Source organism: Schistocerca serialis, chromosome 5, assembly GCF_023864345.2.
Source record: "Schistocerca serialis cubense isolate TAMUIC-IGC-003099 chromosome 5, iqSchSeri2.2, whole genome shotgun sequence".
NCBI classification, from domain to species: Eukaryota; Metazoa; Arthropoda; class Insecta; order Orthoptera; family Acrididae; genus Schistocerca; species Schistocerca serialis.
The window spans coordinates 612,926,176-612,942,666 of NC_064642.1; the positions used below are offsets into that span (position 1 = coordinate 612,926,176).

General features: G+C 39.4%; 1 protein-coding gene across 1 annotated transcript in view; it reads left to right on the forward strand.

The window, feature by feature from the left end:
- The window catches only part of LOC126482132 (peptide transporter family 1-like), a 314,290-nt gene that overhangs the window by 21,341 nt on the left and 276,458 nt on the right, over window positions 1–16,491 (forward strand). The window contains exons 3-4 of the mRNA XM_050106109.1: window positions 6,550–6,590; window positions 8,620–8,692. Of these exons, the coding sequence (XP_049962066.1) occupies window positions 6,550–6,590; window positions 8,620–8,692 (114 nt within the window). The remainder of the gene's footprint in view (window positions 1–6,549; window positions 6,591–8,619; window positions 8,693–16,491) is intronic.

Consider the following 16,491-nt stretch of genomic DNA (forward strand, 5'->3'; position numbering starts at 1 on the left):
TGTTCAGCCAATAAACTGAAGACTACCACCTGCTTTGTCCAACTGACTCTATGTGATCATTCCATTTCATATCCCTACAAAGCATTACACTCAGGTATTTATATGAGTTGGCTGATTCCAACAGTGACTCATTGATGTTACAGGGTACTATGTTTGCTCATTTTGTGAAGTGAACAGTTTTACATTTTGAACATTTTAAGCAAGTCACCAGTCTTTTCACCACTTTAAAGTCTTATCAAGATATAAATGAATATTTATCCAGATTCCTTCAGATAGTGCTTCAGTATAGACAACTATGTCATCTGCAAGAAGCCTGATTTTATTGTTAATACTGTCTGCAAGGTCATTAATATACAACCTGAACAGCAAGGGTCCCAACACACTCCCTGGGGCACACCTGAAATTACTTTTACATCTGACTACGAATCTCCATCCAAGATAAGTTGTCAATCCAAACTCTCTTAAATAACTGGGAAGGATGTGAGAACATGAAAATGGCAAAAGGCTGTCCAGAGAAAACAATATATATTCATACATGGAGATAAAACAGATAACATTCCAAAAGGTGAAAATACCCATTAAACAGAGATTTTTGTGAATATAACACCAGGTCTAGAGAAAATTATTATAAACACAGTAAAAGACTAAAAATTACTGATAGAGAACCTGTTACTTCAAGGAACATATTTTACAGCTGACTTCTATCCAACATAGAGCATGTATTATTCTTAATCTTTTTTAAAAATAAGTTAAAAAATACCAAATATATGAACATCTGCTTAGCTCAAAAGCAGGAACAACAGTCTCCATAAACCCGGTGGCAATAGTTGGGGATCATCAGCAGGCACTGTTTGATTAAAATGGATCTGAGCGCTATGGGACTTGACATCTGAGGTCATCAGTCCCCTAGAACTTAGAACTACTTAAGCCTAACTAACCTAAGGACATCACACACATCCATGCCTGAGGCAGGATTCGAACATGCGACAGTAGCGGTTGCGCGGTTCCAGACTGAAGCGCCTAGAACCGCTCAGCCACAGTGGCCGGCCACTTTTTGAGTATCAGCACTTGGCCGGGTACACTCAACAGCTGAGTACTGTGCTTAAGGGCGCCTACACTTGGGGGGGGGGGGGGGGGCAAGGGGACACATCTCTGCCCCCTCCCCCCCCCCCCTTTCCAGCTCTCAGGAAAAGATAAAAAACATAGTGAAGTCAGGTGCTTCCCTTTCAAGCTGCACATTTTAACAGGGTTGTAACTGGTACTTTTTTTTTTTGGCTACTTGCAGGCTGCCATTTGTTTTTTAAAATATTAAAAATCTCCCCCCCCCCCCAATCAGGCTCCAATCCCCTTCCACACTTCCACCTCCCTACCTCCTACAAACTATCATATGGGCACCCTAATCTGTGCACATGTCTGGCTTAATGTTCCACATGCAGAAAAGGTAGAGGTACAACATAATTAAGCCATGTGCATTCTTAGTGCCCAGTCAATACAATATACTCCTACATGATTAAGATCAAGACATCCCACTCATACTGCAATCAGGACTCTTACATGCCATTGATGAATGGAAACACTATTGGAAACAAAACTGTCCTTTACAATGCCAGAAACTGCCCAGTGTACAGAAGAAACGCCTCTGAATTTGACCAGCCTCGGGCAATTTGGTCTACTCTGATCCACACCTGAATGGGCCATGTGCGATGTGGAGACATTCTCGGACAAATTTTCATCACCATCTTGTAATTGTGCTGTGGAATGACAGGCAGTTGCTCATGTGATGTCAAAATGTTACACATGTAATTACAAGGGTCATTTTGAGGATATCATATCAGCAATGAGTGGTGTGATAAAATACACGAAAGACCTTGATATCCATCTATATCTGTTGTCATTTATTTTATTCTCGATAGCTGTGTTTGAATTTTATCATGTAGTAACTTAATAACCTTTGTATATGTATTGCCATATGATAAATAATAAGTAAATGTGAAATCTAAAATTCTACATATAGTATTTTAATTTCAAGATGCCCATGTGCCCTCAGGTTGTAAGTAGAATATATGTAGTTACACCATTCATTCACATGAGCAAGCACACCTCATGCATACATGACCACAAACTCCAGCAGTTTGGACCAGAATGAAACTGTCACATGGAATGAAGCAGCAATCTGGCAGGGAGTGGGCAAGGGGAAGGGATAGCAATGTGCAGGTGGGTAGAGAGAAGAACACTGTCTGGCAGAGTGTGGAGGGACCAGACTACCAACAAGTCCAGCGTCTGGAGGCTGCGAGGCAGGGAGATGGGGGAAAACAAAACAGAAAAGGAAGTGAGTGAGGAAAGATTGGATGGAGGGTGTGGGAACATTATGTTACCATAGGTTGAGGCTGCATAATTTTGGGACTGGAGAATGTACTGTTCCCACTCCTGAAATGGTCCCAGCCTCAGCCTAAGGTAACATACTGTTCTCACACCCTCTGTCCATCACTACATCCATATTCTTGTCTCCCACCTTCTTTGTGTGTCACCTTCTGCCAGCACACCATCCCATCTTTCCCTGCTCCTCTCCTTTCTTACTCTGATTTCCTCATCTCCCTGCTTCACAGCCTCCTGACACTGCAACTGTTGACAGTCTAATTTCCTGCACACTCCACCAGACAGCGCTCCTCTCTTCCTCCCCATACACTACTATCCATTCCCTTTCTCCAGCCCCTCCAGACTGCTTCCATTCATGTGACAGTTGTATTCTGGTCTGAGCACATGGAGTTGGCGGTCATGTGTGCGTGGGTGTGCTTGCTTGTGTGAATGAAGGAATTTTTCTCGAAACCATCAAGAATATCAGTAATTTGAGTTTTTACTGCATTTACTGTAGACAAACCCAGCCTAAAATCAAAGGGTGAAGAGGGAATCATATTGAAATCTTCAAAAAAGCTGCAAAGTTGCAATTTAATGTAACATTTTGTTCCATTATATTTGGGAGGAATATTGGATGGCATCTTCCAAATCTGTTTTTATGTTGTTTTGTATAAATTGGGATAACAATAGAGTCTTAAGGACCTCAGGAAATTTTCCAGCCTAAAAAGTGTTATTGTTCAGAAAGGTTAGAGGGGCAACAATAATGTCAGTTACTTGTGTCAAGATGATGACTGAGATGCCATAGAGATCTTCACTGTAAGAGCTATGTAAGTTTGTGACCACTGTGTGTATATACACTTCAGCCATGTTTTTCAGACATCATTATAGTAATGATAATGCTAATGATCTTGCTATTGACTATTCTACTTACTAAAACAGACACGCACAAATTTTAGACCAGTAATTATGTTGGTGAAAGATGTGATTGAAATTTGATTATACTTCACTGTGTGAATTATAGCTAATGAATTAGCACTGATGTATGGTGTCAGTACAAATAAATAAGAACACACTATTGTGTTAAAGACTGAAGCATTTATGTTTTTCAGATTTCACAATAGCCACACATTTCACGAGTACCTCCAGGGAAAGAAAAGGTGTCACCAATTTCTGTTTATATACAGAGACTTAAAACAGGCTCACCAAAATATGAGTGCAAACGACTAATATTCTTTGAGCTTAAGGAAAAATTTTATAAACATAAATGTGGGAGAAAAATTGAACATAAAAAGTAAAAGCAGTTTTAGTTGTAATGGAAAGCATCTTGATAAAGAAGTAAAAGAGAAACAACTAGTATTATTCTGGAATGGTGCAACCTCAGTATGACTAAGGGAAATGTATGTGAAGCAGATGGATGATGTAACTACATAATTTTGACAAAATTAAAATAAACATGAATTGTTTCCTTAATATTTTAGAATTATGTAATGCACAATTACCCTGGGAAATAGATATGTAAAAGTCACTGAGGAACACATTTACAATGCAGCTATAAATCATACACGTTTACACTGGTTCACAGCAGAATTTTTTGCAGAAACCAAAGTAGACAGCCCTTATTGATTTTGATCCTGTGAACATGAATTTCACGATTAAAATTATCTCCCAGTTCAGGATTACGAGGAAGTTGGTCTTTATATTTCATATATATTGCTGCCATAGTTGATAGGATATTTACATTAATTGAACTTACCTTGTTTATTTGCGCCATTTCTTTGCCTTTCTCATGTGGGTAGTCTCTGGAGCAGCTCTCTGTACCATCTAGCAGAAATCACCCAACTTAACAGTAGACTGTCAATGTCCTGGTGAAACTGTTCACTGTGCTTGTTGCTGAAGGCACTACAGTGCTTAGGAAACACATTGAGGTGGGAGCAAACAAAGTTCATCTTTAGGGTCGTGTTGTAGCCATGACCTTTTAAGCATGAATGAGTTTGTCCACAAGGTCCCAGTAATTTTCAGCTCTGCACTCAAAGTGTGTGTCCCCCAACAATTGACTTACCTATGGCTTAATATATATCCCATTTGTGATCTTCTCTCTGCTGAGCCATGGAAACTTCTTACACACATAATGAAATGCTGCTTCATTACTGTGCATGCGCTTAACAAATGCTGTCAGGAGTTGCAACTTAATGCACAGTGGTGAAACAGCAATTTTGTTCAGATTGCTGGATGTTCTTCAGCAATATTTTTTGCCCCAGGCACTAAAGCTGTTCTTGGAGGCCACTCCATCTGTGTGTAGTGTTTTTCTCTTGTGCAACTGTTCCACTCAAGTAATACCAATACCTAATGTAACACCCCTGCAAACCCAACAGCATCACAGTGACTTTCAAATCTCCACTTACCATCTATTCATGATTATAGTAATTAACATAGTTTCCAATGGATTTCCTTTAGCTAAGGCAGCATATGCAACAGGAATGAATTGCCTTTCATTACTATTGTGTAACAGTATTGACATCAGGCTTGTTTTTGAGCCATCTATTAGGAGTGTCCACTTGTATGGTTTTGTATATGATGTTTAGGTCTTCCAGCAAACCGTCATTATCACCACAGAATGTAATGTCACCTTCATTACTGAAATGGCACTCAGCTTTTTTCTGATACTTCAAAACATAGTCCACTTATTGCGTCAGTGAGGAGATTGCACTGCTGCAGTCATGAGGCCAAGAGCTTGATTTTACATTTTGGAAGATCTAAATTCCTAATCATATCAGGTGATGATGTTGGTGTAAATGAAGGATCAGTGTCACTGGCGGATGATTGCATCTTTTTGGATGTATGTGTCATTTCAGCATCATCATTATCACTGCTTGATGGTGGTTCATGTGGAGGAACAGGAACTGGCAGTCCTTTGTCTTGAGGCAGAGGGCAAATGACATACGGTACATCAGGGTATTGAAGATTCCTCTTTCTCTTGGTACTGAATCCTTTCCCAAGGGAGGTACCAGTGAACAAACAAAGCAAATAACACGCAGCCATGACAAATTTATTAAAAACTGCCATAAATTCAAGAACATTGACATTAATAAATTCTGTTTAGACCAGCATCTAGAAGCATGTGCAACAGAATTAGAGTTCCATAACAGATCCTATATAATAGTAACTATTTACCGGGCACCTGCAGGAAATTATAATCTATTCATGAATCATCTAGAAGCCCTTTTGGGTTATTTAACAGGAAGAAACAAAGAAATTTTGATTGCTGGTGACTTTAATACAGATTTTCTAATGCAATCTTCCAGTAAACATTTAGTGCAGTTAGTAATATTGTCTTTCAATCTAACTCACACTGTAAGCTTTCCAACTAGGATCACTAAATCCTCAAGGACATTTTTATTGACAAATCAAAGGAACAAAATCATATCATAAAACCTGTAGGCCTAATAAATGGACTATCAGATCATGACATGCAGCTCCTTGTTTGAGATGTAAATTCTGAGCAGGTTATCAAGACTGCTAAGTCTGAGTACAGGAGAGTAGTCAGTTAACCAAAAATTGAGTGTTTTAGAAAACTGCTCAAAGATATGAACTGGAAAGACGTTTATAGTGCCCATGACATGAATGAAAAATATAATACATTCATGAACAATGTCAGTACCATGTTTGAAAACTGTTTTCCTCTAAAAGTTACTCAAATTAAACAGAAGTCTATAATAAAACCATGGATTACACAAGGAATAAAGATATCCTGTAAGACAAAAAGGAAAATGTATCTGTCGACCAAGAATAGCTCCAATACTGATGATTTAGCTAAATACAAGGAATACTGTAAAATATTAAAAAAAGTAATTCAGACATCTAAACAAATGCACTGCAAGAAGAAGATAGCAATGTCAGGGAACAAAATAAAAACAATATGGGATATAGTGAAAGAGGAGACTGATAGAACCAGAAAGGAACAGGAGCAAATAGTATTAAGGGTAGATGACACATTAGTAACCGATGGGCATAGTGTGGCAAATCTATTTAACAAGTACTTTATATCTGTTACTGATAGAATGGGATTGTCAGGATCAGTAAATAATGCCCTTGAACATCTGAAACTAGCCTTTACAAATAGCTTCAGCTACATGAATATGTCACTCACTTCACCAAAAGAAATAACTTCCATAATAAAATCTTTGAAAACAAAGCATTCTAGTGGTTACGATGAAATATCAACAAAGTTAATTAAGGCATGTTCTTGTGAATTTAGTACAATTCTAAGTTACTTGTGTAACTAATCAATTATAACTGGGACATTTCCTGACTGGCTAAAATATGCAGATGTTAAGCCTCTATTCAAGAAAGGGGATAAAGAGATACCATCAAACTACAGACCAATTTCACTTTTGCCAGCATTCTCAAAAATTTTAGAAAAAGTAATGTACAGGCAGCTTCTCAACCATCTGACCACAAATAACATATCAAGAACACAGTTTGGATTTCTGAAGGGTTCTGATATCGAGAAGGCTATTTACACCTACAGTGAAAATGTATTTTATTCATTAAATAACAAATTACAAGCAGCAGGTATTTTCTGTGATTTGTCAAAGGCATTTGATTGTGTGAACCACATCCTTTTAAATAAATTAGAATTCTATGGTGTCACGGGCAGTGCTGCAAAGTGGTTCAAGTCATACCTAGCTAACAGGAAACAGAGGGTGTCAGTACAAGGGACTAGTGAATTAAGTCATCAGTCATCATCAGAATGGGAAGAAATTACATGTGGTGTCCAACAAGGATCCATCTTAGGGCCATTGTTTTTTCTTGTGTACATTAATGATCTCTCATCAGTTACACTGCCAGAAGCATAGTTCGTTTTGTTTGCAGATGACTCAAGTATTGCAATAAATAGTATGTCGAGTGTAGCTCTAGAAAGCTAATGATATTTTCATGGATATTAATAAATGGTTTAAAGCCAACTCATTGACATTAAACTTTGAAAAGACTCACTACATGCAATTCAGAACATGTAAGAGGTTTCCACCCAGCATATGCATAAAGTATGAAGAAGAGCAGATAGAAGAGGTTGACAGTCTTAAATTCCTGGGATTACAACTTGATAATAAATTCAGGTGGGAGGAGCACGCCACAGAACTGCAGAAACGCCTTAACAAATCTGTATTTGCAATTCGAGTGTTAGCAGACATAGGCGACATAAAAATGAAAAAGCTTGCATAATTTGCCTACTTTCATTCCATAATGTCATATGGTATAATATTTTGGGGTAACTCTTCAAGTCAAACAAAAGTTTTCACAGTCCAAAAGCATGTAATACGTATTATTTGTGGAGTAAAGTCACGGACGTCATGTAGAAACCTCTTCAAAGAACTGGGTATACTAACCACTGCCTCTCAGTATATTTACTCCGTAATGAAATTTGTCCTAAATAATATATCTCTTTTTCCAACAAACAGCTCAGTTCATACATACAATACCAGGAACAAAAATGATCTGCACAAAGTCTTAAAAGCACTTACTTTAGTTCAAAAAGGGGTCCACTACTCAGGAACACTCATCTTCAATAATTTCCCAGCAAACATAAAAAATTTAGTTACAAATAAAGATCAATTTAAAAGGAGCCTGAAAGACTTACTAGCGGCCAACTCCTTCTACTCCATTGACAAATTTTTTAATAGAAACAAATGATGTATTGTATATATTAATACTATTAGTATTGTTATTTCAGCTTTTTTTTTTTTAAAAAAAAAAAAAAAAAAGGTTGACATGTTCCACATCCACGAGGATCTCCTCAGCATGGATCTGTGGAATGAAAAACTAATCTAATCTAACTAAATTGCATGTGGTTTCTATATTCGACAATGCTCATGTGACTTATAGTGCACAAATAATTCTCTGTTGCTAAATTGTACTGGAAATGTCCATCTCACACATGGCAGAGGAACCCTCATCACAATACCTTTGCTCTTATAGAGTCCCGTAAGTGTGGCTGTGAGACATACACTTTCTTTACTTGTAACCCTGGGCTGGGAGACAGTTTTAACCTTGATATTCATGTTCAGTGCATCTAAATCTATAAATCTTGGCTACTTTTGTTTCTGTAGAAAATTTCTGCACCGTGTTACAGAAAACGCATAACCCCCCCCCCCCCCCCCCCCCACACACACAAACACTTTCTAAAGTATGGTTAGGCGGCATTGTATTGTAGAAATTATTTTGAAAACTAGGAACCATGTATAATTTAGATTCCTGTCTCTTTAGGAACTTCCAAAGGCTGTGTACCTCCTCATTGGTGCAGAATTTTGTGAAAGATTTTCCTTTTGTGGCATAAGAAGTAAGTACTGCAACCAAATTTATCTGTCATTCCCTTAATATGTGATGCTTCTTAATTTTGGCAGTAGCTATTTTTTCTACCTATTTCTGAAATGTAATTCTTGTAATGGAGGATTAACATGACAAGGAATGTTAAGCAAATAAATAATTATTGACATGCATTATCAAGTATTTCTTAAATAAAAATTAACTATTTATGTGAATCCATAAAAATGAATTGTAGATGTTTATTTATCTACCAAAGTATTTAAGACACTGAACTGTTTTTGAAACAAAAAGAAGGAGCTAACAGCAGGGTGTAAAAATTATTTGTACTGGCTTTAATCCATACATATTATAAAAATGAATATGTGTGTGTGTGTGTGTGTGTGTGTGTGTGTGTGTGTGTGAGAGAGAGAGAGAGAGAGAGAGAGAGAGAGAGAGAGAGAGAGAGAGAGAGAGTGCATGTGTTAGACATTTGCTAAACCTCTGGACTGATTTCAACCAGATGTGGTACACATGTCCTTTACTGCCTTTACTATCAGGCAACAATTGCTATGTGGCTAAGATCCACCTATCCAACACAGTTCAGGAGTATGACATCATAAACACTGAGATGCATGAAAAACTGCTGCATTGTGCAGGATGTTCAAATTTGCTATTCCTTTGCTGCTAACTCTATTCGTAACATTTTTGCTGACAGTATTCACATATGCTGCTGAATGTACTTGCACAAATATATCATTGTACGACATATAATCCAAGAGATATGATGTCATAAACTCTGAGGTGTGTGAAAAATTGCCTCAAAATATATTTAATTTTTACTACTTTGACACTCGTACAGTCGAGACTAATTAAGGAAATCCCTGACGCCTGGAAGCACTTTTGGCAGCCTTTAGCTGTGAAGTGCAAACAACTTTACATGGAAACCACAGTCATCTGTAGAGCTATGAAAAGGCATTGTCATAGAGATGTTTACAAAATCGTGTTGTAGACACGTGAAGCAATTGTGCCCATATAGAAACTGTCTGGGATCATGTTTTTTAATTTGGATACTGTACTTAGACACTTGTATGTTATGCATATGTCTTTGTACAGCTGTCTCATAATTTCAAAGATGTGTTCATGAATAAATGGAAATGCATTTTTTTCGATACTTCACTACAAATTCGGTTCATTATTTGTTTTTATTTCCAATAGAAAACTGGCAAAATGAATACCTGGGCAATGCTGGGTTTATCAGTTACTATATTTTATATTAGTCAATCAGACAGAGATATAGCAACTAGGTTAGCTGAACATGAAAGCAGCTTGAGATTGAAGAATTCTGACTCCATAGTTGCTGGGCATTTACTGAGTGAGAGCTACAGCTACCAGCCACAGTCCCCTGACCTCCTTTTAGCTAACAAAGTTCAAAAACGTAATTTTTGAAAGCCTAGGATATAAGTAAACATCTAACACACAGTGATGATTTAATGTTAAGTGAGTAAACATGGCTCAAAACTTCCCCTCTTCTAAATTTCTCTGAAGCCTCACATTTCTTTAGTTCTTCCTGCACTAGGTGTTCGGTATATCTTGTTTTTTATTGTATGTACATCTTCACTACTGTAAGAAAATGGCTTAGTTTACAAATTTCCTGTTATTACAATTGTCAGTTCTATCTTTTCCTCTGTTTTTGCATCACCTTCGATAGGATCGTCCAGCTTTTCTTCAATACTCTTGTCTGTATTAATTCTGTTTTAACAGCAACAAAATAACTGTTGCGACCTACATCTATTTGGACTTGCTTACTGTATTCATCCTTTGGACTTATTCTACAATTTTTGCACCTCCCCCCCCCCCCCCCCCCCCCCCCCCCCCCCCCCGCCCTCCGATTCACACACACACTCACTCACACACACACACACACACACACACACACACACACACACACACACACACTTTTTCCTCTAACTTGTGATTCCTTCATGTTTCAGGATTTGTCCTATTAATGTATCCCCTCTTTTAGTTAAGTTGTGTCATAAATTTCTTGTTTCCCAAACGTGATTCAGTATCTTATATTAGTTACTTGATCTACCCATCTAATCTTCGGCATTACGTAAAATGAGGGAAAAGCAACCATTGGCCTGGATGGACTGATGTGTGGTTCATAGAAACACACAACAGAAAACCATATTCGCTCTAGCTTTTGAGCTCTTTTTCTAATAAAAGTACTCGTATTCACACAACCACACAGGCACCAAATGTACACTCCCACAGCTGCAGGAGCTACATTTTGGTGTCTGTGAGTTTGTGTGTGTGAATATATGAACATTAACAAGAAAAATAGAGTGTGAACTTTTACTAGAAAAAGAGCACGAGCTTAAGAGCTAGTACAAATACCATTTTCTGTTAAGTGTCTCTGTGTTTCCACACATCAGTCCACTAAGGTGGGTTTCCCTCATTTTATTTATTGTTCCATCCAGGAATTTCCTAATCTTCAGCATTCTTCTGCAGCACCGTATTTCAGAAGCTTCTATTCTTCTCTTATATGAGCTGCTTAGCATCCACTGTTCATTTCTGTACAAGGCTACACTTTAGGCAAATACATTCAGAAAAAAATTTACTAACATTTGAATTATGTTAGATGCTAGCAAATTCCTTTTTCAGGAATGATTTTTGTAATGTTGCCAGCTGGTATTTTATATCTTCTCTGTGTTGGCCATCATCAGTTATCTTGGTGCCCAAATAGATAAACTCATCTGCTACTTATAGCATCGTATTTCCTAGTCGAATTTCTTCAGCATCACCTAATTTAATTTAAGTACATTCCATTGTTATACTCATGGTGGTGATCATCTTACAACCTCTTTTTAGGACACTGTCCATTCCTTCAGTTCATGTGCCAAGTCCTGTGGTGTGTGACAGAATGACAATGTCACTGGCAAACCTCCAAGTTTTAATTTTTTCTCTCTGAACATAATTCCCTTTCCTAATTTCTCCTTTGTTTACTTTACTGCTCACTCGGTGTATGGACTGAATACTGTCAGGGATACACTACAACAACCCTGTCTTACTGCCTTCTCAACTACTGCTTTACTTTCATGTCCTTCAACCCATATAACTCGAAACTGGTTTCTCTACAAATTGTAAATAAGTTTTTGCTTCATGCATTTCATCTCCTTTACCTTCAGAATTTCAAAGAGTAGTTCAGTCAACATTGTCAGTCAACATTGTCAAAAGCTTCCTCAAAATCTACAATTGCTATAATTATAGGTTTTCTGTTCTTGACCTATCTTCTGAGATAAGTCGTAAGATCTATATTGATTCCTGGATCCCACCCTTCACTTCTCTGGAAACCCAAACTGATCTTTCTCGAGGTCAGCTTTTAGCAGTTTTTCCATTATTTTGTAAATAATTTGTGTTCGTGTCTTGCAAACATGACTTAATAAATTTATAGTTAGCTTCTGCAACTGCAGGGCCAGTTTAAGACTAAAGGGACTCAAGACACTGTTGGGATGCCATATAGAGATGGAAAGAGTGTCACCAATGGCACCCATGAGCAGTGGTGTAGCGTGGTTGTAAACTACACTGAGTATAGGAGTAGGTCGTTTGTCCTTCGATTCGCACTTTTTTTCGTACGGTATGTTAATGTAGAAAAAGGCGTTTTTAATAAAAATTCTATAAGGTGTTCAGTTGCTCGCTCACTCATGTTGGCGACACGACGAAAAAATGCTCTAAAATCTCACAAGAATGACTATGAACACAAACCGCGCGACTGTTCACTTCCGTGTTAAAATCGTGCATAGAAGCACCAGAGACTAGTCTCAATACCTGCTAGCAAGTGCAGTGCACCGGCCTTCGTGGAAGAGGGGAAGTGGAGGGGGCGCAGGCGCACACAGCCAGGTAAGGGAAGGGAGGCAGAGACTGAGAGCAGTCGAGTCTCAAGCAGGAAAATACACCAATACTCGGGGTGCGGCGCGGGCTACAAGACTGTTGTCTTCGCACATGTAGAGCTCATAGCAGAAAGTTATTTATATTTTTGTTATGAATTGCTACTGAATCTTTTTTAAGCCCGAATACAGGGGAGACTAAGTCTCAAAGTCTCCCCTCACGCTATGCCACTGCCCATGAGCAAGATTTGTATCAGTGGATAACACAATTAGTAGTGAAAACTGATGCGGTTGAAATAGTACAAGGGAAAAGTTTGAGGGGAGGATGGCAAATGATAAAATGCTTGTGTAGAAAAATGTACTTGAACTGGCCCTGGAAAGAAAGGTGATTTTGACTACCTTCCTGTTTTCTTTTCTATCCATTGCCCCACATTTTCATGCTACAGTGCTGCTACTTATTTCAAACAAGGGCACTGAAGCCATCTTTTTGGTCTCGCTTGTGCTCTGTCTGTTTGGTGCCTCTCACAAGTGTTTGCCATACTTTTCCTACTGTATGGACCACAGCCTGAGTGGCAGCAAGTGGCAGTTGAGCAAAGTTGTAACGGAAGGGAATAGGTGCAAATGCAGTGTGCAGTTATTGCAAATTACACAAATATCTCCAAACGTGCTGCTTGTGCGTGTTGAAACTTACACCATGGCACTTTCCAGTATCACACAGGAGGGGGAGGGGGGGGGGGAGGTTGTATGACAAGTCACTTGTGTGGAAAAACATTCTTGAACCAGCCTTGAACATCTGCCTGTTTTGGAATTGGAATTATTACAGTCTGAGGGTATTCTTATATATTCTGCATACCAGGAGGACTAATTTTGTCATGGAAGGATCTCAATATTTCTGAGGACCTGTTGTCTATGGCCTTGTTTTTAGTTAAGTCTTTTAGAGCTTTGATTAATTATTCTCACAATATCATCTCCCAACTCACCTTCAGCAAATTTCTCTTCCCTTTATTTAACATTGCCGTAGTCCGCCCCCAGCAGCTGAGTTTTCAGCGCGATAGAATGTCAGTCCTAAGGGCCCAGGTTTGATTCCCGGCTGGGTCGGAGATTTGTCTGCTCAGGGACTGGGTATTGTGTTCTCCTAATCATCATCATTTCATCCCCATCGACGCGCAAGTCGCTGAAGGGGCATCAAATCGAAAGACTTGCACCTAGCAAACTGTCTACCTGACGGGAGGCCCTAGTCACATGAGATTTACATTTAATATTGCCCTCAAGTTTGTTAATTGTATTATACAGTAATTGAGCAAGACTCATATTATGTGAACATAACTTCCTCTTAAAGCCCAATTAATGTTACTGTCCTGTCACTGGCTTTTCCTCTGTTTCTGACTGCATACACCTCCCCTTGAATGAGAAATTGCTGCTGACCTCAAATCTAAGGTGCAGTTCCCACTGAAGCAATACAACATGCAACTGTCTCAGTTACAATCATGAGGACTAAAGCAACATGTCCTCTTCGTCCCCTGTTTGACCACAATCACCTCTGGTAAGCTTTTGACCCTGACCACTGAAGCATGCCAATATGGCATTGGCACAGTTCTCTCCCACAGAAATCCCAGTGGCTTGGAGCAGCCTATTACTTTTATGTCAAACACCTTGTTGGCAGCTTAGAGAAATTATTCCCAGATTGACAAGGAGGCACTGATGGTCATACACTGACAACTCACATTAATGTGACCACCTTCTGCTGTGAGGACTCCTACGAGATATGCAGGAAGATTATCAAAGATGTTCTGGGAGGTACTAACAGGGATGTGCAGCCATGCTGCCTTCAGTGCCAAGCCAGTTGTGCTACGTTTCTCGGTTGGGGATCTATGGTGCAAAGAACCCAATCGAGGTGGTCCCACTAATTCTCAATTGGTTTTAAACCCAGTTAGCCCAGTGGCCAGGGTAGAATGGCAAACTCATCCTGGCATTCTTCAAATCATGCACATGCACTGTGAGCTGCATGACATGTTGCATTGTTCTGGTGGTAGATGCCATTGCGCCGAGGAAAAACAAATTGTAGGTAGGAGTGGATATGGTCCCAAGCATATATGTGTACTTGTGTTGATCCATTGTGGCTTCCAGAATGATGAGATCTCCCATGGAATGCCACAAAAACATTCTCCAGACCATAATGCCTCATCCTCTGCCCCCTACCCACGTGACAATTGTAACAGCTGGTTCGCTTTCTGATGTTCCACGCTCTACATGCCAACAGCCATCTGTCAGATGGAGGATAAAATGTGACTCATCTGAAAAGCCCACCTGTCACCACTCAGTGGATGTCCAGTTGTGTTATTGGTGTGCAAATTTCATCCTTCACTGTTAGTGAATAGCAGTTAGCATGCCGCTCATGAACCAGACACCTGCTGTGGAGGCCGACTTGCAGGAATATGCTGAATGGTCATTCAGGAGACCCTGTTGGTAGCCCCTTGGTTCATCTGGGCAGTCAATTGCTCAACTGTTCCACATCTATTCACTTGTAAACATCTTCACAGCTGTCATTCACCACTGTGATCTATGGTCCATGGTGCACCACAGTACCTTGATACTGGTTTTGGATAGTGCCATTTTGCCATTTATGGTAAACTTTAACCACAGCAGTCATGTGAACAGTTTAGAAACTTAGTTGTTTCAGAAATGCTTCCACCCTTGGTGTGAAATCCAATGATCATGCCCTCTTGGATGTCAGATAAATCACTCTGTTTTTGCATTACAATGACTGCACTGTTTTCTGCATCCCCTTGATATGCTTTATATACACTCCATTGCTAGTGCCGTCTGCGAGTGATTATAGCACACTGACGTCAAACAGAGACACTGGTCACATTAATGTGACTTCACAATGTGTACAGTGTAAACAAGTTTTTATATGTTCTTGCATGGCACTATGTTCCACCTCCTCATTGGCCGTAAGTTGCTCATCGCCCTGTTTGGTGTCCAGTCTGCCCTCCTGGACAGAACTGTACAATGTTTACAGTGTTGGGTTTTGTTTCTGAGTAATTATTCTTATTATATTTACTACCAGCCCACCTTATAGAACACAAGTGTGCATGCTTTGTTAAGGTTACTGATGGACCCTGATGTCTACTTTGACAGTTAGGAGGCAATGTGGTTTTTGCTAGAATAGAACTTTCTGGATAACCTAAAAAAAATTTCCGTTGAAAGAGCGGGAAGTAACAGAAGCTGTGAGCAAGGATTCACTCGTGTGCAGAGTAAGTACAGCGGTCCAACAAGGATGGTTGGACTGTTTAGACACAGGGTCAGACTGAGTTCTCCTCACTCGTGTGCAGAGTAAGTACAGTGGTCCAACAAGGATGGTTGGACTGTTTGGACACAGGGTCAGATTGAGTTCTCCAGAGGTATTTCAAGCTTCGTTACAGACTCACCATTGTCGGTGGTGTCTTACTGCTTGCTACAGAAGATCAGAATTGCTGTATTTTGATTCCACCATCATAGTGACTATGCATTCTGCAGATGTTATGTGCCTCTTATGGGGGGATGTCACAAATGAGAGTGTTGGCTTGGTGATATATCTACTAGCCAGCAATTCATTCATCCATTGAGTACATGATGTATTCCTGTTCAGTGTGCACCTGTAACTAGGCAGCTCCAACACAAAAATTTTCTCCATGGTCTGTACGAAAGCACCCATGGGACAAGATGCACTGGATTTTGTGGGTTCTTTCTTGTGGACCATGTGGCTGTCAGTTGTAGACACCTTGTCTTAACTTCCCATATTTTTGCTAAGTTGTCTTCCATTACTTCACACATTACAATTTTGGTGTTAGCTGCCATTTTTGCTATTGAGGCTGTGCCACGCATGCTGGTCTCAGACAATGGTCGCCAATTTGTGCCGGAGGAATTTGAAGTGTTCTGTTACGAAAATGGTATTCTGCACCTG